The sequence below is a fragment of the Poecilia mexicana genome, unplaced genomic scaffold (assembly GCF_051168715.1).
Source record: "Poecilia mexicana isolate PSO_F unplaced genomic scaffold, ASM5116871v1 scaffold_14, whole genome shotgun sequence".
NCBI classification, from domain to species: Eukaryota; Metazoa; Chordata; class Actinopteri; order Cyprinodontiformes; family Poeciliidae; genus Poecilia; species Poecilia mexicana.
Window position 1 is genome coordinate 4,302,671 of NW_028263383.1, and position 12,032 is coordinate 4,314,702.

The following is a 12,032-nucleotide window of genomic DNA, read 5'->3' on the forward strand; positions in this document are numbered from 1 at the left end:
GCCAAATACTTATTTTCCACCATTATTTGCAAATAAATTCTTTAAAAGTCAGACAAAATGATTTTCTCAAATTTTTTTTCACATTTTGTCTCTCATAGTTGAGGTCTACCTATGATGTCAATTACAGGCCTCTCTCATCTTTTTAAGTGGGAGAACTTGCACAATTGGTGACTGACTAAATACTTATTTTCCCCACTGTAAATGTCCATCAGTGACAACCAATGTTCTTCTGTGCCGTTGCTTCTCTCTAAAGCCTTTTCTTGTCTGGCATGGTGGAGCATCCATAACCTACTGTGATGCAGAACGTCATCAGACGATTGTGAGGGGTGTGCAGTGAGTTTTTTGTAACTACAGTCTACATATTTGTATTTGGAGGAAAAACAGTAATTGGGGGAAGTCTGCATGAGATTTATATTTGGAACAATTTCTAAACAGATCACGGGAGGTGGTGATACTTCATCTGGTCTTTCTGTGCATGCTCCATTCCAGTACCGCCCTGGGCAACTGCCCATAGGACAAATATCTAAACCCGACACTGGTTGTAGCCTAACAAGATGTAGAAACGTTCAAGGGGTATGAGCACTTTTGTTTGACACTGGAGATTGGAACAAAAAATAAAACACTTTTAAGATCTTTGAGTTTAACGTTACGGTAGATGGAGCTACATGCTCTGTGATAAAAACCATATATCTGCATAAAACCAAATCAAGTTAACTTCTATAAATCGTTTAGCCTTTGGGGGTTGTACCATCATCATAAGTGAGGTGGGCGTGAAGGGACAGTTCACTGCTAGCTAGAATGACAAATAACCTTGTGAGTAGTGAGCTAAAAAATCAGAGGGGGGCTGAATGCAGCTCGGTAGCTGAGTTTCTGCAAAGGTTCTGGCGAAACTAAACCCTTTCCGCCTCTCCTAACTCAGTCAGCTGAACGCAGCTTTCGAGCTAGCTAGTTGGAGTCTCCAAGTTACAGCACAGAAGAACCGCAAGAATGGGACGGTGATTCAGCGTGCTAGCTAAGAGAGAGGGGTGGGAAAAAAATCAGCCTGAACGCAACACAGACTGATGTTAACGTCCACAGTTTGTCTGTAGGGCTGTGTCGTTTTCGGTCGCCGTTAGCCGTGTTTTATCGCCGGGGTTTCCTCCAACAAGATGTATGGAAGGTCGGGATGACAGGAAGATGGCAAACGGGGTTGGAAGTGAGTAACAGTGGCGCACACAGCCAACGTTACTGTTGGAATCAGCAGCACTAACTTCCCTTCATGGCAGCCCTGCAGGGGAGCTTGCTGCAAGGATTAATGCATGTCATCACGAGTTGACAGCTCCGTCTAATACACTGCTGTTTATTGAGTTTTTATTAATGTGCACAAACGACATTTTGATTTTCCGGGGGGAGGGGGGTCTGATTTACAGCTACTGCTGGAATTTCGTTCATAAAACTGCACGAAAACAAGCCACGGTCTTAACATGATCAGTAGAGCCGATTCCAGGCCTTTTCTGAGCGACACGAACAGTAGAGCGTAAAGGTTTTATTTATTAAACATTATCGGTGCGTAGTGTGTGTGTGTGTGTGCCATGGCTCATCCACATCCTCCCCTCGTGTAGAGCACAAGCTGCTTGTGATTGGACCAACGGAGCCATGGTCAGTGAGGGAGAAGCTGTGTTTGGCCACATCTGTCATGAAGAGCGGAGATCAGAACTGGTAATGCATTCTCTTCCATTCAGTCAGTGCAAAACCATTCAACTCTTCATGAAATGTTACTGCATGATGCGCACATTTAATGTGTAACACACTTGCTATAAATGTGTAATAGCTACAGCCTAATCGAAATGTTGCATCCACTCATCTACATTTTTTTTTATATTGATACTTGGCTTTTAAAAATGCATTCTTTGTAGGGGAAGGTTCAAACATCCATATATTATGCAAATATATGTTTGTTTGTTTTTACAGAGCATTTAGCTCCATCTGCCAAAATGCACTACTCAAATGTCTTAAATTTTTTACATTTTTCTTGGGGCGCAGGGTTTTCGTACCCCTTGAACTTTTCCACATTTTGTTAGCTTACAACCAATGACAGGTTGTATTTGCCTCCTGGTTCGCCCAGGTCGACAGTGCTTTACATTGCAGAACAACGTAGAAGTATGAGCTCCAAATTTGTTCATTTTGCTGGAGAACAGCAGCTGGATATCATATTTGCAATAATTAGATGCAATAATCATCTAATAACAATAATAATACTAATATATTTTATTTGTATAGCATTTTTCTAACTTTACAGGAATCAACCAAACTCATAAAACAAACTAAAAACAGAATAGTTCTGACCATTCTTTCTGTATATTAGAGAGAACTCAAATTTGTGCTCATAAATTTTGTTTTTATGATTCACAAAAGTTCAACTTTATTATTATTTCACCCTAGAAAAATAAAACAGTTCAAATTAATAATTGAAACCCCAAAATTTTACGAACTTCATGCAAATGAGGAGTGCAAATAAACTCCTCGCCAGAATTCTGCGTTTCTGCTTTTTTGTTAATGATTGTTATGCATGCTGCTCAGTAAATTCTGCCTTTAAAATTTAAAGAGATTTTCCAAAACGACTCATGCATCTCTCCGTGTCAGCAGGGTGTCTGTCAGTCGAGCCATCAAGCCGTTTGCAGAACCTGGCCGACCCCCGGACTGGTTCTCTCAGAAGGTATCCTGAGTTCTTTCTTGTTGCATGAATTCATGCTGCAGCTGTGACTCATCGTATCTTGTTGAGTCACAAAACCGATCCCCTTTCTTTGTTGCATCCTCACAGCACTGTGCCTCCAAGTATTCTGAGCTCCTGGAAACAACAGAGGCCCCAAAGTGAGCAAACAAGAGCTCTGTTTCTGATACATGTTGGCAAATCATGGCGCCATAAACCGACGTTTGTGTCACTCGTAGGCGGAAGCGCGGTGAGAAGGGTGAAGTGGTGGAGACGGTGGAGGACGTGATCGTACGCCGGCTGACGGGCGAGAGGATCGAGGAGCTGAAGAAGCTGATCAAAGACACGCAGGAAACTCACAGGTTATCTTTTAAACTCCATAAAAATCAGCAGCAGGTCGAGGGTTATAGTGAGTTAATGTGCTGCTGGTTTGACAGGAAGCTGAAGAGAGAGGCCGAGCTGATTCAGGCTGGACATCTGGATTCCAAGTTGGAGGAGTTATGGGAAGACATTCAGCTGTAAGACGAGCGAAATCTGTATAGACGTCTTAATAAAATGCGGCGTGTAAAAATATTCATATTTTGTGTCTGCCAGGAAGAGAAAGCAGGAGGAGGAGGATGCAGAGTTAAAAAGAAAAAACACAGACGCTGCTTATCAGGGTAAATGCTTCTTACTGCTGTTATTTCCACTCAATATTATATTAATTCATTTGGATCTATTCATCTTAGAGCTTATTGAAGTAAAAATGAATGCCAGTCACAAGTCAGTACAATTTATTTCATGTGTCCCAGGACCGTTGGACAGTTTTACAAACATTGCCAAAAGTACCAAACACCGGCTTTAATGATCACACTGTCACTGTGCTGGATCAGCCAAAAAAACCACTGACCTAAACGCCTCAGAGATCCAACAATGCAGACTGCTTTTCAGAGCACAGACTTTCCAGCAGCCTGACATTTATATAATAAAAATCCATTTTCTTAATTGGACTTTATTTAATCGTGACCTTTTTGAGAAATAGGTTTTTTTTTAATTAGTCATTAAATTTAACAGAAATAAATGCGTAAAATATACCAGTCTATGTGCAATGAATCTATAAAGTACATGAGTGTCAGTTTTTTTTTTTTTAAATCAAATGCCTGGAATTAGAGTTTTCTACTAATTCATTGATGGACCACCAACTATTGATCTGTTTGCACAGCTAAAAGCTGGCGCATCATTGTTATATTTCCCTATTTGAGGCAGGAAAAAGCTTGCATGATTAGAAAACTGCTTCTTCCTCTTTCAGCCAGACAGGCAGCGAAGAGCCTGTCTAAACGGATACCCAGCGTCACCATGCATTCGCCCTCAGCTTGCAGCTCCCCAAGACAGGACGTCCCACCAGGTGACCAAGTGGAGAGCGTGACGCTGGATGGTCCACCGGCAAAAAATGTAAGTCTCCGAAGGTTCAGTGCATAAAAATTGTATTATTCTTTCAATACGTGTTTGATCAGTGTAGGAAAAAAAGAAAATGACACATTGAAAAACTGTTGAAAACCAGCGCATAAGTGAGCAGATTTTTCTTTTTGACTTGTTCTCTGCGTTTCTAGTCTTCAGGAACAGCAGCATCAGTAACATTTTCCCAAACCCCTGGACCTGCTAACGATGACATCAGCCATGGGACGATTCTGGATGACCCCACTCAAAAAAAGCTCCTGAGCCAGAAAGCCACCCCACCGCCATCTCCACTCCTGTCAGAGTTACTAAAGAAAGGCAGCATCTTGGCATCAAATTCCAGACTGGTAAGCAGCTGGACTTCCACTAAAACTGAACAAGTTGAAGAAAAAGGTCTCCCAAAGTTTACATCAATATTTTGAACTGCGCTGCATGTAAGCGAGTTGGGTTTACCCTGATATTGTTTAATATTTATTACTAGAAGAGTAACGATAAAGATTATGTACAATTCAGTTTGTATCAGTGTACCTACACAGACGAATACTCATTTTGTTGATTAGCAAAATTACAAAGTCTGGAGTTTTTCTTACAACCAAGTGATGATAAAAAAATGTAAAATCAGAGAGCTAATATTCCTCAGTGGTGAAGAAGAGAGCAAAACAAAAATAAAGACATCAGCTGGCCAAACTATTGCCTTTTACTGCTAATGACCACCAAACAGTGCAAATGTACTGAATAAACTGCAGGTTCAGTTATTTTAAAACTCTGAGTACAAACTCCATTTTGTAATTGGCAGCAATCTATCAACAAAAAAAAAAACATGCTCAAACAGATGGAACCCAATTTATTCAAATCAGGGAAGAGCACAAGCTTATAAATAGCAGCAACTTCTATTTATGAAACACAATAAATCCCACCTCATTGATTTTACAGCCAGTATCTGCTTTCCCCCACTCCTGGTTCAAATATAACCCAAAAAAGAATGCAAAATCAGTACAAACAAATGAATGGACTTTACAAAAATCCATCAGGAAACGTAAATGTTTTCCTGCTAAGTTTCCTCGCCATGCAGCTTTTTAGGTCCCTCTGATTTTGATGTGATATCTGATGCTCTGATGCATAAATAATCACTTCCTAAAGCATAAAAGGGAACGCACTCTGAATGTAAAAGGTCTTACACACCCCTCTTAACATGAAAGTTTATTATGTAATAAATAAGAGTTTAATAATTCACTTAGAAAGTTTTATCACAGTAAATATGACTTGTGTCATTTGTTCCTAAACTGGGTCAGGGTAAAAAAATTAATCAGTTAGTTGGTGTCCTGGAAGAGCTTTCATCAAATTACATCAGAATCAGTTACATCCTTTAGCTATCGCTACAGTTTAATTTGTTATACAGTGAAACAAGGTGGTGGCAGCATCATGATCAGGGATTACTTTCCTTCACATGCAGTAGTCAGTTCTGAAGGATTGTGGAACTAATTAATAATATATATATACCATGGGATTTCTTTTCTTTTTGCTGTTGTTCTTCCCAGATTGGAGAGAGTGACGGGTCGCCTAGTAACGTATCGGGATCACATGACTCACAGCTACATTCACCATGTCAGCCTATTTCTCAAGCAACAGGTACGCTCTCCACACGATTGATATGTGATATTTCCTTCTTGCTGTTTGCTTCAGTCCGTTTGTGTGTTTATAAACTCGCGCCGCGGCAGGTGCACCGATGCTGTCCCGTCTTCTGGAGGCGGGTCCGGCCCAGTTTTCCTCTCCGTTAGGTTTCATGGTCGGCGCAGACTCCGCCTCCTGCGGTCCCGTCCCCGCACCTCATTCTGCTCCTGTCGACCCGGCCGTCTCAGAAAGTACAGGTTAGGCCCTGTGCTTTTAACTACTAACTTCTGTTGGTAGTTAAAAATTATATATATATATGTATTTTTTTAAATTATGGTTTTGCTTAAATTAAGTTAAATTACGGCTTGCTTTATCTGCAGCGGTCGATGTAATGGCGCCAGCTGTCCATCCGAACTGCCAAGCTGACTCTGCAGAGAGTAAAGTGGCAGAGCTCAGCGAGGAAGATGTGACCGCGTCCTACATGGGAGACGAGCTGGACCTGAAGACAGTGGGGGACATTATCGCCATCATTGAAGACAAGGTTGGAGAAGTTATTCAAACCAAAGCTCCGGTGTAGATAGAATGACATTTATAATGTGAGTGTTTTCATTACAGATGCACCAATCAGAATTCCGTGGATGATTTTGTGATCTGCTGATATTTTCTTCCTGATTCATATTTCCCCTCGTTTGTTAGGTTAGTTTATTGAAACTGGACGAAGTTCAGGTGCATCCACTTTAAAGGAAATTAAGCTTTTTACCAGATTCCATTACACAATTAAAATCTATGTGACAAAATAAAATGAAATATGTAAATATTAAAAATAATATTAATAAAAAAAAATACACCTATTCTCTGGCCACACTACAGCTCTAAAAATATATGTCCAATATTACAAAATGTGAATTTGAATAGAGGAAATGAAGCTAAATGATCAAATGAATGCTTGTACATCTGTTTTATGTTTGTGTGCAGGAAATGTTTTCAAACAGTATTTCATTTTTAATTCTGTGGAAAGTGTGCTCTTCCTAATTCAGCATTTTAACAGCATAAAAGCTAAAAAACAAAACAATAGAACGAAGGAGTTTTGCTGTTCTCCAATCAGCCTTCCTGTTTTCCGCTGAAAGTCTAGCTCTCTTTCGCAGCCCGAATGTCTCAACATGTAGCGAAATAGCTTACCTCTCTGTGCTTTCTCTGATTTCCGGTTTGACTGAAGTTTCCCCGCTTTGCAGGCGGATGAGGCCGCGGAGGCGCTGGATGCTGCCGCCGTGGAGGCCGCCCTGTCCCTCTGCGAGGAGAACGACCACACTCTGACTGCGGCCTGGGACGCCGGGCCTTTACAGCCCCAAGAGCCGCACCCCACTCACCGGATCCTGGAGGGCAGCGCAGAAGTGTCGCTCTCTTCTCTGTACAGCAGCCAAGATAAAAATCTGTCAGCGTTTCCCCTGGAACTGGAGAGCCTTCCTCCCTCTTCCTCGTGCGGCTCAAAGACTTTGGAGCACAGCGCCACACCTTCACAGTGCCGAGGAGCGAGAGAGGCAGAGGGAGAGGAAGGCTCAAGCAAACACATTTCAATAGATGGTAGCACAGATTGTGAAGGTGAAAAGCAACCACCACAAAAACTGGAAAAAGCCTTTGGGGGTATGCAGACACAGACATAAATACAGTGGTGTGAAAAAGTGTTTTCCACCTTACAGATTTCTTCTATTTTTTTGCTTTTTTTGGTCACAGTTAAATGTTTCAGATCATCAAATAAATTTTAATATTGGATAAAAATAATCTGAGTAAATACAAAAAGCTGATTGTTTCATTTATTAAGGGAATAAGGCCTTTTGTTACATTTCAGTTGAACAGCAAAGCGAAAACAGAAGAAATCTGTGAGGATAAAACACTTTCACAGCTCAATATTAATACCTCAACTTTTTTTTTTTTAATAAACAAACCTTCCTGTTATTCATCTTTGCAGTTTTAGCAGACTCAGTATTAGAAGACAAACAAGAAGCAGACTGGGACTCCCAGGTAAGGCAAACACGATGCCTGGCATTCTTCTATTCAAACGCAGTTTTATCTCCACACGCGTCTCCGTTTCTGTCCGAGGAGGCGAAGGCAGAGGACGGACTCGGAGCAGAGGAAGGAGAGAACGTTTCGGGGTCGAAAGCGGACAGCGAGGCCACGGGACCAGAGCTGTGCGAGGAAGAAGAGGGCGACGGGGCGGAGGAGTTCTCATCGGAACCCGACGGCGAAATGGAGCTGGAACCTGCGGCCAGCGAGAGCGAGGACGGGTACAGCCTCCACACGGCGTCTTCGTCCCTCCAGCTCCACACCACAGCCGACTCCATCCCCAGCAGCCCCGCGTCGTCACAGTTGTGAGTGGAACACGTCGAGGGACTCGCGAAGGAATGACTGTCATCATCAGCGTGTGGCGGCGGAGAGGTGTTGCAGTTTCCACTTCCTGCTGACATCTGCGTTTCTCCTTCTTTTCTACCTGCGCTGTGCAGCTCGGTGTGCAGCGAGGACCTGGAAGCTCTGCAGGCTCACAAGATCTGGAAGAAAGCCATTATGCTGGTGTGGCGAGCAGCAGCCAATCACAGGTCAGGAGACGAGACGTACGGTGCCTTGCACAGGCATTCGTATCAAAATAAAGTTTTTGTACTTCGTTGCATCAGTATTTTCCATCGGACTTTAACATAGTAGACCAACACCCAGTTAAGGCCAAAATTATTCATACCCCCAGCAGATTTACATTTAAGATGTTCATTCAGCAAAGAGGTTTGTGTCCAATAGGTAATGATATGCGTGTCTATTAAAAGAATGATGCAAAAGAGTATCGATTTTCCAACAACAGATTCTGTTTTTATATACATATTAACAGAAAATAGCTTTTAAAAAATTATTTGTACCCTTCTCAATCATCAAATCCTGATAGTCGGGATTCTGGCTGGGCCATTCCAAAACATTACACCATGTTACTTTAGGTCAGACGACAAATGTTGGACAAATTCTAAGATTAAACCCCCAACTTGGCAGGGGTACGAATAATCGGGGATTAAATTTATATTTCTTAGAGTCCCTAATCATTATTTTAGAACCACATTTCACTGAAGTCACACCTTTCAAATCTTTTAGGGTTGCTAAATCTCAGTCAGGTTGGATGGAGGTCATGTGAAGAACTTTAGTCCCGGCTTCGTGTTTTGGGTCGTTGTCTCGCTAAGAGGCCCCGGTCTTAAATGTTTTGTAACCTCTAGCATCTCCACTTTTCTTACCACCTATTCTGATCTGCTTCATTATTCCTGGTGAAGAATAAAATATCCACAACATGACGCTGCATCCACTATGTTTAGCTAGACTTGGATAGTGTTGGATAGTGTTATCAGGGATTTCAGGGTGAGGTACAGTTTTAGTCTTGCACACACAGGGTTTTGCATGTTGGCTAAAAATGTACATGTTAGCCTCATCTGACTGGAGTACCTTCTACTACATTTACCACAGCTTGTGACAAACTCATGGTTCTCTGGTAACTCTGGTTTACTTCTTGCCGCTTTAACATAAAGGGAAACTTTGGAAAACTGCTTTATTTTCTTGTTTGGGTGGACTAAAATGTCTTGGTAGTTTGAGAATTGATCTGTGAGATGCCCACAGCTTTTCAACCCAACCCAGACTCCCTCCAACTTCATCTCCGACATCCCTGCTGTGTTTCTTGGTCTTCATGAAGTTGTTTATTCACTGATGTTCTCTGACACACCTCTGAAGCCTTCATAGAACAGCCCCATTTATTTTGTTGCAGGTATGCAAACGTCTTTCTTCAGCCAGTAACAGATGAAATCGCTCCAGGATACCACAGCATTGTTCACAGGTCAGCACCAAATCCACCTGCAAAATGCTAATTAATTAAAGAAATCCCATCACTGAGACTCGTCTCTCTGGTGGTTTCTTCTGCAGACCCATGGACCTGGCCACCATCAAAAAAAACATTGAGACCGGCTTAATACGGACCACCGCCGAGTTTCAGAGGGACATCATGCTGATGTTTCAGAACGCGGTCATGTACAACGGGCTGGACCACGACGTGTACCACATGGCTCTGGAGATGCAGCGCGACGTCCTGGAGCAGATCCAACAGTTCCTGGCCACACAGCTCATCATGGAGACGTCCGAATCCGGGATCAGCGCCAAGAGCCTGAGGGGCCGCGACAGCACGCGCAGGCAGGACTCCACTGACAAGGTGCTTCACTAGAACTAAGACAGAAGGCAGGAAGCGGAGAAGATGAGACCAGAGAGTGACGTCAGGCGGATCTAAAGGAAGAAGATACAAAACCTTCAGTCTTCACCAAAGATTTAAATTAAAAAGGGTTTTAAATTTCTCACACACTTTTACATCTACTTCAAACTCCCAAACATATTCAAAGTTCAAAACTTTGAATATTTATTAGCTTTATCAGAGCTTTGTAGCTGATTAGGTTCCTGAACGTGTCGGTGATTAGCATCCAGATTGATTAATCTGATTGCTTCAGTATTTTTCACACAGTCCCACATACTCCATGTTGCCAAAAGTGGACAATTAAATGCTCCATTAACTTCTATTAAAACTACTTTTTATCTCACTGCTATTACAATACAACGCCAGGCACTTTGCAATTTCTGCATTTCATTATAAAGATATTTTTTTACTATAATTTACGTCACTCCACTGCTCAGCCATTGACGATAGATCCATGAGATTATTTGTTTTTCCTCTCATATCATGGAGCGATATTAAGGGCGCCAGAACTTCCTCTGTGTGTTTGTTAGTTTTGTTCATCTACAGTACTAACCTGCAGATCCTGCGGCATTTGACCTGGTATTCTGTACAAATAGCACAAATGTACATTTTTGCTATGATGTTTTTTAGCGGTACGAAGAAAGGAAAGCAGAAAAAAGGAAGTTCCTAAACATTACATTTCAGGACTACTTACCTATCTGAAGCATATTTCTAATGACTTAGCATTTTTTTTTTTTTTGAGAGGTAGTTATGTATTTTTTACAGCATGCATTTAAACTGATGACAAAGAATATAAATAAACATGTGGAACACTGTTTGTTGAATGTAGTTCCCGAGTCAAACTAGTTGACTTCTTGTTTCAGAAATATCTGGAACAAAAAAAAAAAAACGACCCAAATGTTTCTTTATAGTTTATACAGAAACATGCTTCAGTACATTTTTTAGGAAGCTTGTCTGAAGTAAGTCCTCTGCATTGTTTTCATGTTACAGGACACCGTCTCCATGTCCTCGCCGGCCTTTCTCCTTTCTCTTTTTGTAAGTAAACATCAATTACCTTCAGAAACATTTCCTTTAACACTTTTAAGTCCAGATTCAAGGTTTCCAAAACTGCTGCTGTGTGGATTTTTGATCACAGGACGGTGGCACCAGAGGGCGCCGTAGTGCCATAGAGGCCGACCTCAAGATGAAGAAGTGAAATCCGCAAAGGAAAATCTTGTCTGTTGGGTTTGTCAAGCAAAAGGACATGAATGAGTGTAGATCGACCGTCTTTGACTTGCTGTCCAGGATGAGTGGACAGAGTGTAGCTTGGGAAGGCTCCGCTCTAAATCAACCATTCAGTCATGGATTATATTCTGTATAATCCCAGATCACTGTGGGGTATTCTGTGTCAGACCAGGTCAAACCTTTTCATAGATGTTACTGCAGATCGCTTAGACTTAACCTGCTTCTTACATTCAACCGCCTGGGAACATTAAAACCTTTAAAATTCACTTCTTCACAATGATTTAATAGGTGTGGTCCATACATATGGATATGAGTTACTCCTTGCCTGCAGTTGTGTTGAAATTAAACCAGTTTAGTGTTTTTAATTCATGAACTGTATGTGTGTGCGCGTGCGTGTTTTTGTAATATATAAAGCCAAAGGTTAAATATTCTGATTAAAGATCTGCACACTAAAGTTGCAGAGCAGAAGGGCACATTTTTGCATCTCAAACAAAGGCATTTTGTGTAACATTTCATTTTTAGCCTCTTAAAATCTTTCTTTTTTTAATGAATATGCTTGTTTTGATTGTGTAGGAATGATTTTTGCCTTTGTGAAATTTCCTGTGAAACAGTAACTCTTATGAGATTTGCTTGGATTTATGTTCAGTGTACTGAGAAGATGTGACATTAGTATTTTTGTTTTGTGGACCAGAAAACGTTACAACACAATAAAATTGTCCTTACACCAAAGACGAGTCCAGGTCTAGTTGCAGATGGATGGATGAATGGATGAACAAATAGATTAATGGCTTGATGCATGAATGGCAAAGATGGAAG

At 41.4% G+C, this 12,032-nt stretch overlaps 1 protein-coding gene across 1 annotated transcript; it reads left to right on the plus strand.

The window, feature by feature from the left end:
- The first annotated feature begins 764 nt into the window (after positions 1-764).
- On the plus strand, positions 765-11,945 carry brd8a (bromodomain containing 8a). Its single transcript, XM_014993509.2, has 20 exons — positions 765-1,195; positions 1,602-1,698; positions 2,626-2,695; positions 2,801-2,850; positions 2,929-3,051; positions 3,127-3,207; positions 3,284-3,348; positions 3,978-4,120; positions 4,279-4,470; positions 5,662-5,752; positions 5,842-5,991; positions 6,115-6,275; positions 6,967-7,375; positions 7,701-7,753; positions 7,835-8,100; positions 8,233-8,325; positions 9,519-9,587; positions 9,674-9,956; positions 10,983-11,027; positions 11,128-11,945. Exons 1-20 carry the CDS (start codon positions 1,153-1,155, stop codon positions 11,185-11,187), a joined length of 2,544 nt encoding a protein of 847 aa, XP_014848995.2. The 5' UTR covers positions 765-1,152; the 3' UTR covers positions 11,188-11,945.
- The last annotated feature ends 87 nt before the right edge of the window (positions 11,946-12,032 follow it).